Source organism: Equus przewalskii, chromosome X (genome assembly GCF_037783145.1).
Source record: "Equus przewalskii isolate Varuska chromosome X, EquPr2, whole genome shotgun sequence".
Taxonomy (NCBI): Eukaryota; Metazoa; Chordata; class Mammalia; order Perissodactyla; family Equidae; genus Equus; species Equus przewalskii.
This window is the reverse complement of record NC_091863.1, coordinates 40,613,215-40,628,464: the sequence shown is the minus strand read 5'-3', so window position 1 is coordinate 40,628,464 and position 15,250 is coordinate 40,613,215. Positions and strand designations below refer to the sequence as shown.

At 41.9% G+C, this 15,250-nt stretch overlaps 1 protein-coding gene across 2 annotated transcripts in view; it reads right to left on the bottom strand.

The window, feature by feature from the left end:
- Positions 1-1,417: 1,417 nt before the first annotated feature.
- Positions 1,418-15,250, bottom strand: part of CLCN5 (chloride voltage-gated channel 5) — a 140,868-nt gene continuing 127,035 nt past the window's right edge. For both annotated transcript variants that reach the window (XM_070606350.1, XM_008507858.2), the window contains 6 exons: positions 13,959-14,039; positions 13,176-13,718; positions 11,193-11,379; positions 9,782-10,180; positions 9,410-9,626; positions 1,418-8,183 (listed from right to left, as the gene is read on the bottom strand). In XM_070606350.1, the coding sequence (XP_070462451.1) occupies positions 8,093-8,183; positions 9,410-9,626; positions 9,782-10,180; positions 11,193-11,379; positions 13,176-13,718; positions 13,959-14,039 (1,518 nt within the window). In that variant the 3' untranslated portion in view covers positions 1,418-8,092. The remainder of the gene's footprint in view (positions 8,184-9,409; positions 9,627-9,781; positions 10,181-11,192; positions 11,380-13,175; positions 13,719-13,958; positions 14,040-15,250) is intronic.

The window sequence follows — 15,250 nt, the reverse complement described above, 5'->3', positions numbered from 1 at the left end:
TGTGGGATTTCAGGCTTATGATGGAGCTAATTTTACATAGAGGTATCCTTCCTGAAATGATACCAATTGGGCCAAAGATACTCAAGTTCTTGGTAGCAACAAGATATCAATTCAACACCAATGCAGATGTGATCAAATGTTAACTGGAGAAATTTTTTTCTTTTTTTTGAGGAAGATTAGCCCTGAGCTAACATCTGCTGCCAATCCTCCTCTTTTTGCTGAGGAAGACTGGCCCTGAGCTAACATTCATGCCCATCTTCCTCTACTTTATACGTGGGACGCCTACTACAGCATGGCTTGCCAAGCGACGCCATGTCCGCACCCGGGATCTGAACCGGTGAACCCCAGGGTGCCAAAGCAGAACATGCGAATTTAACCGCTGCGCCACTCGGCCAGCATCGAGAGAAATTCTTAAATGAAAACTTGGACACATGGTAAACTGTCTTACTAGTGGTCTGGCTAACAAAGAGAGGGAGGGGAGAGGGGAGGAGGAATCAGATGCAGGAAAAAACAGAGTGAGAAAGTAGGAAAGCCATAAAGTATAGCTTTCCTTTGTTTTCTGTGTTCCAGAGAGGTAGGCAAAGGAAATGTCTGCATATTCAACCGCCTGCCCAAAACACCCGCTCTTCCTCTGTTACTTCAGAGGGTTTCCCACAGAAGACATTTGAATCCCAACACACCATAAAGAGGGTACTACTGACCCTACTATTCACCGGAGGAACATTTCAATCTCTCATCCTACTCCTTGTAAGAAGTGACTGTAGGCAAGAGGCCTGTCAAAACCCAAATCTTACATCATTAAAAGCTCAGAAAGAGAGAAAAAATACAGCTCCCAGTTATTTCGCCTGTGATCAGGAAAGTATCACCAATGTACGAGACACAAACACTTAAGTAGCCGCAATGAATGAGGTATCTGAAATGTCGCAGAAAATGCAACCTGCCCCTCACTTGTCTCCTTATGGCAAAAAGTATTACTGAATCTATAAATGTAAAAATAATTAAGGATTTAATAAATCTTTTTAAGGAGTGAGCCTGCGGGCCGGCCTGGTGGTGCAGCAGTTAAGTTCGCATGTTCCACTTCTTGGCGGCCCGGGGTTCGCCAGTTCGGATCCCAGGTGCAGACATGGCACCGCTTGGCAAGCCATGCTGTGGTAGGCGTCCCATGTATAAAGTAGAGGAAGATGGGCACAGATGTTAGATCAGGGCCAGTCTTCCTCAGCAAAAAGAGGAGGATTGGCAGCAGTTAGCTCAGGGCTAATCTTCCCCCCCCCCAAAAAAGAAGTAAGCCTGAAAGTAGGGGTTTGCAGCTGCCTTTTACACTGCCCTCCCCCAACTCCCACACCCTGCCCCCCTGCTTTTATGATCAGAAATCAATAGCTACAAAATTTAGGATCTCCAAAAACACACCAGACACCAGTTGGATAAGGCTGTGCTTTATTACATGCATAATTACAAATCTGTGCTAAGTGAAAATGTATAAAGCAATGGTGACCTGGGTTTAAGCCACACAGAGAAAGGGCTGGACAATCCCATTAACCCTTCTGCCAATGTCCATTCCATTGCCTTTAACATGATTGTTTCCATTTCTTACAATTTGCATAGCACTTACTTGTCAAAGTACTTTCCATTCATTCTCTCAGTTTATCCTCACAACAACCCTGTGAGGTAGGTAGGGCAATTAACACTATCCCCATTTTGCAGATGGGAACACTGAGGCACAGAGCGGTTAAGATCTCGAGGCTAGTTAGTAGAAGCATAGGAAATAGAAACCAGGTCTCCTAACTCCCCAGCCCATGTCTTCCTTTTTAGACTATGTTGCTATGCATGACCAGGGAGCAGAATGAAATGAGCAGTGAGCCACAGCTTTGGTACAGGCTGTACCTATGAACAGGAACCAACATCTCTAAAAGTTAGAATAAAGCTAAGAAAGCATGACTAAAGGGTTGGCAACACTCAGATAAATAATTGCTCTGAACAGCTCAGCACCAAGCTTCCTGTGGAAACTCAGGCTCTCTTAGCTTTGGTTGACGCTAGTTTCTGGATGCCTAGCTACTGCTGATGTCTATACATTAGCTTCAGCTGAACTTTTACCAACTCTTCAGAACTAAAATGTCCAGACAGACAGGTTTTCTTTGGCTACTGCAGCTGGAGCCGGCCCTACAAATGAGCTTGTTACAGATATTCATACAGTGGCCCATGAGCGGGACCTGGCCCCTCTGATCCTCCTGGCCTCATCGGCTCACCCAACAGGTGGTATTTTTCCCATAGCCAGAAATGAATGGACAGAGGTAAGAGCAGGAGGCTGGCCTTGGTCAAATGAAGAAGAGTGACCATGATGACATCAGTGTCATCCTTAGGTGACAAGACTAGGGTGTTGTCTGTCAGGCCCAACTCCCTTCTGGCCTGTACCTGGTTAGCAGCATAGCTTCAAAAGACAGTTTAAGAGAACAAAATATTAAAAACACATCATTTTCTATCTAGAATGAAATTAATTCTTAGTCATTACACAGTCCCAAAGGACGAAATATATAATAAAATAGTAAATACTTATAAAAAAAAGCTGAGTACTAAAAAGGCAGCACAATGGGAGAGAAAGGAGAGAGAAGAAAGGATAAAGTGAAATGGAGGAGTGAAAAGGAGCACTCGTGAAGGACCATATGCTTTGAGGTACACTCAAATGAAAATGAGGCTGAACGTTCCCACCCTGATAAAACCATCTCAGGCCACCCTCGCCACCCCACTTTGCCAGATGGCATTTCACTCACCAAATCCTAGACTGCCTTTGACTTTCAAGAGAATTGGACTAGTAGATACTAATATGGTTTAGCAATGAATACTTCATATGTCTGCAACGAGATGCTAAAGCCCTCGACAGTCTCAACAAATACCGTTGGCTTCAGCCTCTACAGTGGAGCAAAGCCCTTTTGGCCCTATCAACTCAGAAGTATCTTCCATTCTCTATTTTTAGAATGATCCTCTCCCTCACCCAAGGTCCACATTCAAAGCAATATGCTTGTAACAACTGAGAAAAAATTGAATTTAGCGCATGGGGAAGCAGAAGAGCAGGAGAAAGACAGAAAGGGGGGGAAAAGAGAGAAGGAGAGAAGGAGAGGCAGAGATCATTTTTTTAAACCCTCATATGTTTATACCATCACATGCCATTTCTCCTTAAAAGGCCAAACTTTAGGCAAGGCATTCATTCAACGAGTGCACACAGAGGCTGGAGAGCCTTTGGCAGGAACTTAGAGGTAGGAATTTATGACTGTGGGATTGAGCTGGGTGACCAGATAGGTCCCATCCAAGAAACGCACACTCCGCACATCGTATACTTTCTTGGGTGATTTGGCAAAATCAGACTACATGGTGGAAAAAGCAGTTTTGTTCCCTACATCACTTCAAAACGTTTCCCAGATTCAGATGTTAGAAATGAGACTGTGGCCAGCAAACACCTGGGGAGTAAGGTGAAGACGCTAACACCTACTGTTCCAAGAACTCTCCTTGGAGCAAACAACTGAAATTGAGGCAGAGCAAAGTGGAGTGGTGACCACAGGGCCACTAGACCGACTTCACGTCGAATTTACACAGCTCCCTGAACTCTGATCTGAGAAACCCACACCTTTTTCTTTTTAATATTCAATAAGTACATACTAAGGACGCTAAAACTATAGACTTAAAAAAATATTTTGCTATCAAAATGCAAGACTATCTACCTAAAGCTTATCATTTAGGCAATGGCAGTAGACACGGCCCTCCTTCATGAGCAGATGTCTTGTCTCGGGTCAGCCTTCTCCATAAAAGGAGAAGATGGATGGCCTCTAGCTGAATGCTGCTTTGAGCCTCTCCATTGCTTGGAAAGCCTGGTCTCTGGGAAACTACGTGACTTTTTCTCCCCTTGAGGCACACGATCAAGCAGTTCTTAAATGCCAGAATGTATGGCTTGGGGTGTGGGATGGCATTCCTCCCACCATCGTACATGAACTCACTCACGTATTTTCCTACAAGGGCTTTTCCACTGTCAGAACTTTTCATTCCCTCTCCAAAGGGAATCCAGGCAATCCCAGAGGTGGTTAAAAAATATCAAGGCTTTAGGACACTTAAGTTCAGACCACTTACTTAGACTTTTTTTTTTTAAGTACTCAATATTCTACCTCTCATTTCCTTTCTAAATCTCTAATTTTTCTCAGGGTTTTCAAGAGCTCAACCCTCTACATAGCACTATGAAAGATGCTCTCCTGCTTTCTCTGAACTGATGGGTGGCCCGCATTTGGCTCTAATCCAGCGAAGGTAAACTGATTCCTCGCAATACAACGTGGTCAATCATCAGTAAGTACTTTGGTAATATAAAACACACTGGCCATTTCAAATTCTCAATTCTGTCTTCCCTATCAATTATTAAAAACTCCAAAAACTGCACTCTGTGATTTATTAAAAAACAAAACCAAAAGATACTGTGGGGTAACACGTTCACCTTCCTACTCATCACCTAACAAAACAAACCAACATCAAGACCCAACCGGGCCAGGTGATTGAAACACACAGCAATGATTATTTTGCATGATGGACTCTACTGCATGCTAAGTTTTTTAAAACATATTTGCTTCCCCCACACCTGACGGGTTCATAAGATCACGGTTGAGAATTTCTTTGTAGCCTTAGACCACACTAAGTCCTCATTACTTTACCATTCTCATGTTCAAACATAACTGAAGACTTGCCAGAGAAATTTATACTGTGCTCTGCTCTTCCTGTAAAGCGTTCAGATTCAGCCTTGGGTGCCAAAACAAATTATTCGTTTGCTCTGCCAGCTGGCAAATCCAAAGTATTGTCAATGTCAGATTATCCACCAGAGGATATCTGTTCTGTGGATCATACCACCTCTACTCCACAGCTGGGCTGAGCCAGAAGGACACTGGAGCCAGAAAAGAGGAGAGCGTCTAACAAACATCCAAATAGAAACGATCTTGAAAGTGGCCATTATTTTGCATTTTCAGTCTCCCGTTTCTTCCCTCCAATGGTATAACTAATCTTGCATTAACTATTTCAGCTTCCTTCATTCTGTACTTTGAAAATCTGAACATACAAAATATAGCAGTTAGACTTTTACAAATCTATAGACTCTCACTCCTTTTATGGCTGGATGTCTACCAGATAGTTTTCCTTGGAAAATCCTACTCTCTTGAAGCATTTATTGGCATTCTTTCATAAATCCTTCCCTTGTGTGAGGCAATTTTTTTAACTCTAAGATAGACTAGTCGCAACTCATATCCATTCTTAAATCACAGATTATTTGCCCTTGAAGTATGTGGCCATTTGAGGCTACTGACAGACCTCCCTATATCAGCTTTGTTTGTTGGTTAAGTATGTCCAACTGATGAACTGGCAATGGCAGAAAGAACATTTTCCTTTGCCTCAAGACAAGAAACTCTGAGTGTTAAGGTGCTGAGCTAGCAATCTAGCAGAGAACTCTAGCCACAACTAGCCAACCTTTGAGCCAAACCATAGGATTGGACATATAATGGATACCTTACACTACAGCTACTTTTAGCATACGAGTTACAACAATTCCTGAGAAGCTGAGGTTAATGAATGAGATTTATCAGGAGTGAGGTATCGAAGGGATATTATTCTCCGGAGGGCCAACTGGTGCTTAGCATCTAGAAAGTATACCTTGGCACAGTGTTATCTGATTTCTTGAATTTATTCTCTGAAGTAGCACCTTAACACTGGCTCATCTGTCTAAAATAAAAAACAGAGCCTAGAAGAAACATAAAGGCAAACTTAGACACCCTCCATATTGCTGCTACACTATGAAATGTGACCAACCCTTTCATTGTCATCACATACCAGAAATACTAACATTTCCTGTTTTGCAAACTTTAGTTGGGCAGCTAATAAGAAAAGATACGTAGTGAACCAGAAATATACAGATAAGAACTTTGACTTCCACACAATACACAGGGGTGGTCAGGCAAATAGCTTCATCTCGTGTGAGGGAATCAGTGGCATGGAAGGGACAAAAGATGTAAAGTTACTGAGTCATGACTATGATATAACTTAGAGAGTTTTTCCTTTTTCGTTAAAATGCTAGAGTGGTATACTTAAAAGGAGAAACTCTGTTGACTGCCTTGATATTTGAAAGATAACAATCAAAATAAGACTTGGCTACCCAGTTCTGGGCAAGAAAAGAATTTCAGATTTTGGAAGGATAAGAATAGGAGTAAAACATCCTAGAACAGGGATCGGCAACTGGTAAAATAAGGTACACTGAGGTATTTAGGGCAGGGAGGTAGAAGGTAGGGGAGGATATGCCAAGGGACTGCTGATTCCAGGCTGGAAGGACGGCGGGAAGTGCTGGGAACAGACTTGTAAAATGGGACAGGCTGAACTCTCTCCCCTGGCAGTTAAGTCTCACTGCTGTGGGCATCGGCATGGAGTTGGAGGCAAGACATCCGCAACTGTGCTGCAGAGCAAAGCAAATGGCTGTGTGCTACCTCTGGTCCAGATGCCATGAGACTGCTGAGCCTTGGTTTACAATTTAACTAGCCCTGGGAGTTATTTCTTGTAACAGGAATGATTGACCAAGCAGAGTGCTCAATTTCAAAGAGGGGACTCAGGACTGAGGAATTGGGGGAGGGAAAAAAATGGAGGGGGAACAACTGCATATGGATGAAACTCAGCAATGAAGCAGCAGCCGGAATGATGGGGGCGGCTCTGCAATTCCACCAGGTGTCTCTCTAGTGTGACATGTTCTACTGCAGTAAAGGGGGTAGGAAATTGAGAGAGGCACCTTTTCAATTGGATACAAGCACCTTTGGTGTCACCAGGCCTTGTTCACGTCCCTGGATCTTAGGATGGTTCTACCTTTTATCTAGAAGTCTAAGGAGCCTCGAGGGAGTCACAGCTGCCTATCCTGTTCCAATGCCTTGAATATATTTGAAAGTACCCCCAGCCTAAATTCATGTTCATGGGGACAACACTGGTCTGTTATATGTACTCATGGGAGGAGGCATGAGTGCCCAGTTATTTTAGTACTGGTGGTCTTTATGAAGGAATGCATGAGAATGCGGATACAGCTCGGAATCTTCCCTGCTTGACCAGTATGCAGTCTAGACTTGGTTCCCTTTACTATTTTTACATATTCCAGAAGCCTAAAGCACCATCACTCGTGGAGGTGGCATCTGGGTAAGAGGATTAGTTGGGACCTCACAAAAATGTGAAATTCCTAGTCACTGACTTTGCTTAGAACTTTTCTAATCATTTGTTTCAAGGAAGCTGGAGAAATCATTTCTTGCCACTAACAAATTCATAGCAAAGTCTTTGTCTACTAGCTAACAAATACCATCTGGAAAATTACCCTTTGTGCGGACAAGGAGAAAGTTCTACAACTTATCTTTGTGCACTTCAAAAGAGTACCAGGAACAAGCAAGCTATAAAAGGCAACCTCTCTAAATTCATTTAGAGGAGATTAACCAAAGCAGCATTGTCTTATAATCAGATATTAAAATTAACATACACACACACACAAACTAATAATGCTAAATGTTGTAACAGGAACAAGATAACATTTGAACTGAATTTTCACAGTCTGGAAAATACCATTACTATTTTCCTTCTGGCTTTCCTTCCCGTGGCTGGAAAAGCAAAGCCCCTTAGTTTACACTTCATCTTCCACCAATGACAGTTAGAGTCCAAAAAAGTGACTTTTTCATGAGTTTCCTGCAGGCTATAAGTCAGGACGGTTGGAATTTTTCTTGCATAGTTTTCAGTGATTGCATACTGGCTAACAATTATGTTTTAAATTTTAAAAAAATCTTTAAAAAAAAGAAAAAGTTAAACCATAGCAATCTTGCTTTACTCTTTCAAGAAATCTTCCTAATGCAATATCACAGAAGCCTAACTGTATTTTCTCCTAAAGAGAAGATTAATTTCCAGAGATTATGTAGTGCAACTGGTTAACTTGTAGGAAAGAGACAACACGCTAATATAACTTCACCCTCCAAACATGGGAAATGTGTTTTGGGTACCCAGTTAATAAAATCTATCCATGGTCTGCAATGTCCTTCCTGTTTATATTCAGCACAACCCTGTGATTCTAGTTGAAGAGAATGGAATCAGGATCTTGGTTCGCCATCTGTGCTATATGCTTTAGCACATCCTTTTTGGTAATGATTCCAAGCAATCGCCTAAAAGACAAAACAAGACAACAAAACAAAAATAAACATGGAGTTAAAATAACATTCTCAAAGGTGACACTTTCCCTCCTCAGTCCTTTTCCACTTCGTCTTGGAACACTATCTGTACTTACAGAATGACGAGCTAACAGGACTAGGTTACGTGTAACAGGCAAATGGGACAATGCACGGTCCCTAAACATGCTCCAAGCTTTTCTAGCTCTGAGTCTCAGATCCTGCTATTTCCTCTGGTTTAAATATTCTTCTCTACATATACGAATCTTACTTACCTTTTGCAACCCAGCTCAAACGTCCCTCCTCTAGAACACCTTCCCTGATCATACAAGCCAGCAATAACTGTGCCCTCCTCCCAGCACCAGCACGTTCTGTGCAATTGTCCTGTTTGCTGCTGTGCTAGCCCCGCTTGTGTATTCTTAGCTTCCCTCCAACACTGCACACTCCTGGAGGGCAGAGGAGGGTCTTACTCATTGCTGTGTTTCCCAGAGTCCAGTGGAATACCTTCTTACATGAAGCAGGGATTCAGTAAGTGTTGAATGACTCGGTTAGGGAAAGTCCCCTTACTGATTTAAATCCTGCAGGACATCTGTTACACCATTTAGAAACTTTAGAGGGTGAAATTCTTATATAATTGCTGGATTAACATACCATGTTCAGAAAAAAATCCACCCTTCTCCCCAGCCTCCCTTCTTTTCCAATAAAAATAGCAGGGTTTCCTTTACTGGATAAGAAATATCCCAGAAAGAAAGAGTCTTGGCCTTGGGAATCAGAAAGCTTGCATTTAAAGCCTGTCTCTACTATATATTAACTGAGAGCCCTTGTATAAATCTTTAAACCTCACTCAAACTTGGTTTTCTCATCCTCAAATAATAATAATGAGGGTATTGTAAGAATCAAATACTACACTTATACTACCTAATAGCATTACAATGTCAGTGCTGCCTGCTCATAAGAACACAGCTGTTTCTTTTGTGGGGGAGGAACTGAGTTATTTATAGCGTGCAACCAGCAGTTCACATCCCTCAAACACCCATTCTTCCCCAAACTCCTTTTCTATTAATTATGACGATAAAAGAAACACTTCCATTTTCATCTCAGAACTTCAAAAAGACCTGTAAGTCCTACTAATGTTCATTTGAATTGGGTTCTCCTTCCTTCTTTATCTCTCTACATTATTTTTTCTCCCACCAACCAATTTGCCTTCACCAAAGAGTTCTCACCCATTGTGTGTAACCAGGCACTGCCGCAGTCCCAGCTTTCGGAAGATATCCACTACGATCTCCATGGGTGTAAGGTCAGTCACAGTGAAAGGGCTGAGATCCAGGATGTTCCGAAGCTTTAGGGTGGGTGGGGTGTATGGTGGCATTGGAGGAGAATGCTCAGTGAAATAAATGACGGAAGTGCTCACAACTCCATCCTGTTTTTTCCGAGCATTTTCTATTTGAAAAGTAGAAAAAAAAGTTGAAAATAGAAGTGCTAGTTCTATTCTTCTGGCCCCCAACTAGTCCCCTCTTTCCTCTGTCTTTCTTCATTTCACATATATTTATTTATTTGCATAGTGGATTCTATTATCCCCTTTCTGAAATCCTTACCAATTGAAATAATGAGATCTCTTCGGAGGACGAAACCTACAAGTCTTTGGGATTCCCGGGACACCACCACTGGGAAGCCACTGTAAGTGGTTTCACTGATTATGCTCTCTACATCTTCCACAGTCATACTGTCCTGAGTAAGGACAGTCAACAAAGGATCATTTCTCCGGGGCTTCATCACATCCATTGCCAGGGTCTTATGAGCAAACTCTTCTTTGGCTTCAAGAAAGGGGTATCCATTGAGACGGATGTGGGCATCATAGATGCCCTCCCGCCCAAGAGCATCTGCCACCCACTTGCTTGTCATGGCTGCAGCCATCAGAGGCACAATGTATTCCAAGCCACCAGTTAGCTCAAACATTATGACAACAAGAGAAACAGTCATCCGAGTCACCCCGCCTGCAAAAAAACAGACACAGGATACTGAAGGCAGGAAAAGCACAGGATTCGTTACAATTATGGGCCTGTCACAGGCCCCATTCAGGAAAAGCTTACTTACCAAAAGCATTGCTAAAAGGAGGTCTCACCCATAACCGCACAGAGCCCAGCAACCGCGTTTAAAGTCAGTTTCCAGCGGGCGAGTCCGCTTTCCCAAAACAACATCTACAAAAGTACGGAGGCTTCCCTAGTCGTCTTCTTTTTGCCTTTATCTGTTGCTTTTCCCCCCTAATTATAAAAGTAATTGCAGGAGATATCCACCATTTGTGTAACACTACAAGGACAAGAGGTTCTCTGGGACATGCAGGCCCAGTGTGGACAATTCAGAAAATATTTTTTAAAAAACTATGTAAAAGAAAGTCACTATCCATCAGCTCGCTGCCTAGAAATATGCAGAGTAAAACTTGTGAGTGACTTTTTCAAGTCTTCTACTATACAAAAATGTACGTCCTTACACAGGTGAGCTCATATTACATGTTTAATTTACCACCATGCCTTTTCCTCCCACTTTATGTAGGGAACATTTTATGCACTATTACCAATTCACTTAATATCGTATTTAAAGATGTTAAACATATTAACATTGCATTCAATGGCTGCATAGTATAACATTATATGGATGTACCATAATTTATTTAACCGGTCCCTTCCTGTGCACATGTAGGTTGATTCCAATTTTTTGCTATTATAAATAATACCATGAGGAACATTCTTATGCAGATATCTTTGTTCAAATTTCTGATTATTTCCTCAATTTGATGAAATTTGAGAGAAGAATTCCTCCCTCTCAAGAGGGAGGAATGTAGATACATGGTAAAGAATGCTTTCTTAAAGCACTTGAGAAATGGCAAACCTAACAGGAAATGGATGGTCGTTAAAAATAATCTGCAGTCAATTGTGTTTAATATCACTCTTCCTTATTACGTCATTTAGGTAGCAACTTCTTTGAAATCAATGCAAACTAATTACTCACCTAAGCAGGCTGCAGCCCCAACCATGGCATAAAGGCCGGGGGTGATGCAATCAGCTCCTTGACTACACCAGCTATTGAAGATGGCCCAGTCATGGTGGTAATAAGCCAGTTGTTCCATTCCTACTCCTAAAAGTCGACCTGCTATAGCACCAACAGCCATGCTAGGAATAAAGAGGCCAGAAGGGATCTGCAAAGAGAAAGCAATAGACGGTTAGTGAGAAATGATGTGATTGCTTGGCATATGGTAAGGGCTAGAGGATTGACTCTCCGCGAAGCGAACAGGCCAATGACAATTTAACTGTGCACTATGCTAGCAAGTGGCTGTACAGATTTGTGTAACACTACAGGCACTAGAGGTTCTCTGGGACGTGCAGGCAAGTACGACTGCAAAGAATCTTACCCTGATTCGGGGTCCATCAGGCAAGAGCCTGAACTCTCCAGACCAACACAGAACTGGAGGCAGAAATTAAGCCTTTCCCAAAGAAAAAGGAAAATAGATGGAGTTTCTCATACATGCAGACATTTTCCCCAATTGTGAATTCTTATCAACGACAACTACCCTTTATTAGCTATCTGCTGTGTTCTATGCTGGATGCTCTACACATAAGATTTCATTGGTTCTTTACAACTACCCCAGGATGTGGGTGTTACTATTCCCAAATTGCAAAGAACACAAGCATCGGAGAAGTCTAGTAACTCACCTAAGGCCAAGATTTAGTAAATACTGGTGCTGGGTTTAAATGCAATGCTCGTAACCACTTTCCAGTATTGAATCTTAACCCATTGCTCACACAAAAAGGATGGCACACGAGGTTTCAGTTTATTTTGTAAAAGCATAAAGGAAGATTAAATAATTAAGTTTTTTAAATGAAGTAGTGACCATGGTCGCATGACTATCCCAAAAAGGAAGCGTCACCTGTCTCCCCGCTCTGCTTTTGACTCCTAGGAGACTATAGTGAATTCTCAATTTTCTGTGCTAAGACAGGGAAATGATGGCATGGATAAACAAAACAGCAGATTATTTTAAAATAGCTTGTTTGATTTTGGAAAACATTTGAATCAGTGGAGGTCTGATGGTCTGTAAATTTACTTTAAATGAAAGAATGAAGCCACAAGGTGAAAATTAACTTAAGAAGCACTGCAAAACTTTCCACGGTATTGAGGGGGATGGACGACACCATCTCAGAGACTACAGTACTGCCCAAACTGAGTTGCTGAGTTGCTGGTTTAAATCTCTGTTTCCTTAGAGAATAGAGGGAGATAACTTGGTAGTGGGGTGCTAAAGAAAAGAAACAAATGAAGACCTAGGAAGGAGGAAGAAAATACCTTAACAACATTTCCTTTCTGGTTTCTTCTGAATGATGGAAATGATAAGGGGTACTGAAAATAAAACTCGCTGGTGTGATGCCTCCTTTTGACAGTTTAAATATTTAGGATCACCTGCAAAGCTCTTGATCACTGGACATTGATACCAACTGTGAAGAATATCTTTCGCCTCACATTGGGTCGATACATATGAAATTGCTATCTTGGCGATCAAAATGGGTGAATATCGGCAATTTCATTTGGTTCGACCTATTATTCTGCTTTATTGGTAAACTCTAAATCCACCCTATAAGGACCAACACTGTGTTGGTCAGATATTGTTTTCATATAAAATGCACTGCAATAAATACCTCACCATCCTTTTTGAGGGGCAAAATATGTTTTCCACAGAAAAGGAGAAAACATTTCTACTTAAAATCTCATCACCGAGGTTTGCATTTGGCCCAAAACTAGGCTCGGACAATTTTAGATAGAGATACAACTGTCTACGAAGTTATGAGGACACGTGGGGGTAAAAATGGCTTTTGGGGGTAGGGGACACCATTGGGTGAAGTTGGAAGTGTCACATGAGCTATGAGGATTGTATGATATCTTGGCTTTGCCCTCCAAACCCACAGCCACACACACATCCACCGAGTACCAAAAGAATCTCCTCACCTTCATGCCAAAGGTGAATATAGTAATGATAATTTTCAGTATAAGCGTCAAGGCCAGCTGCCACATGGCGCTGTAGACTCCCACACCAGCTGGTCTGTCGGGCAGCTCGCCCCCCTTGCTTGTGTTGAAACGGTTCTCATAATCACAGAGCTTGGAGGAGTCCAGAAGGCCACAGTCATTAAACAGCTCAGAAATGAGCTCACTGGTGCTCATACGGGTGTATTCATTGGGGAAAGCCAGGATGGCAGTGATGGCTGTCACGACGAGTACCTCTACGACAGGATACTTGCCCAACTGGGTGGTCTTACGCTTCCGACACCAGGCAATGTTTGTGCGGATAAACAGAGCTCCCCACAGACCACCAAATATGCCCAGCAGAATAAATGGCACAAGCTCAAAGAGATGCCATGGGGTGTGAAACTCCACGTAAAACAGGACCAGGCGGCTGTTCCCAAACGGATTGATAGAGCGTAGAGTAAACGCTGCCACCAAGGCAGCAAAGAACGAACGCCACAATGTTTTGAGGGGAAAATAGTAGCTGACCTATGAGAGAGAAGGTGAGAAAGTAAACTCAATCAATATGCAGAAACTATTTTGAGTCAAAAGCTGGTGCTGCAGAAATTAGAGTTGAGGATGAAAACTGCCCAGAGATCTCTGGTCGCACGGTAAAGCACTGTGTTGGGCAGAACACGTCAGGACTGCCGTGTACAGAGACGCTGGCTAGAATTCCTGACACACAAGCATGCGCATGTGCATGCTCTACAGACAGTTAAAAGTAGTTACCTCTTCTAGGCTGAATAATACTCCGCCGATAGGTGCCCCAAAGGCTACAGACACACCAGCTGCTGCTGCAGCCGACAAGACCTACAATCCAAAAGTCAAAATTAGCGATAGAATAATGCCCCTTTCCTATCTTCAATCACATTTTTAAAAGGAAGGTTAGTGGTTACTAAACATTAAAAAAAAAAAAAAAGTTTACATGCTCCATATCCAGTTCATCAAAAATGAAGTTCAATTCATATTTACTTTGAAAGCAAACTGTATGCTGAGTTTTGATTCACCTCTACCCAGGCAAAACCAGCAACAATCAACACTTTACTCTTGCCAGTTAAAACGTTTTTTTTTTTCAACTCTTTAGCTTCTGTTGTACATTATTCCTGTCTGACAACCTCACGAATTTAATACTGCGTTTACGTCCCTCCACCGTTAGACAGGTAGCTAAACCTACTCAGATTTCGCCTCTCTTCCTCCTGCTAGCCTTCCTCTCCTGCCAGGAACTCTCCTCCTTAAACTATCAAAATGTACTCCATATTGGAAATTTCAACATCTTTGAGTTTCTGTCTGGCTCTTATGGTTAATTTGGTTTGGTTTTGTTTCAGAATAAATCAGTAGGTTCCAATTTTGTGAAAAGTCTTTTCTAATGAAACGACCCCGGTCTTGACCCATTCTATATGTGATTTCTTTGTAATTCAGGGAAAATAGAGCAAGAAGCATTGTTTTTCTAAGTCCTTAATTATAGCAGGACAAAAGTAACCAATGACTCGGAACAATTTTTAAAAAATGCTCTTCCTCCTCAAAATAATATGCATTAACAACTGCATAAACATGAGAACAACCACAGAGATGCTGCAGTGGGACTAATGTAGCGGAGCTGAAGCAGAAGGCAGAGAGAGATCCAACACAGAGAGAAACTAATTCAGGGCAGTGTTAGATAGAAATAAAAGATAAAAAAGCTGGCATCCGAAACACAGGCTGAATTTATATTCCCTCGCAGGAATAAACAACTTAAAACAATCTTGTACTATTTTTGTAACCTATTTTGTAATAGAAACAGTGCACACTAGCATAGGATTATATATAATTTTAAAAGTCCTTATTTCTCCTTTACCACCACCTCACTTTCCCACTCACCAGAGGCAGACATTTTTAACAGTTTGGGGTAAAACCACTTTCCAGACATTTTCTTACTAGGTGCATATATACACACTTTTAGAAAACATTAATTGAATTATACTATACACATTATTCCGAAATTGCCTTTTGAAATTCAATGAATTTATAGCCATCATTCCATG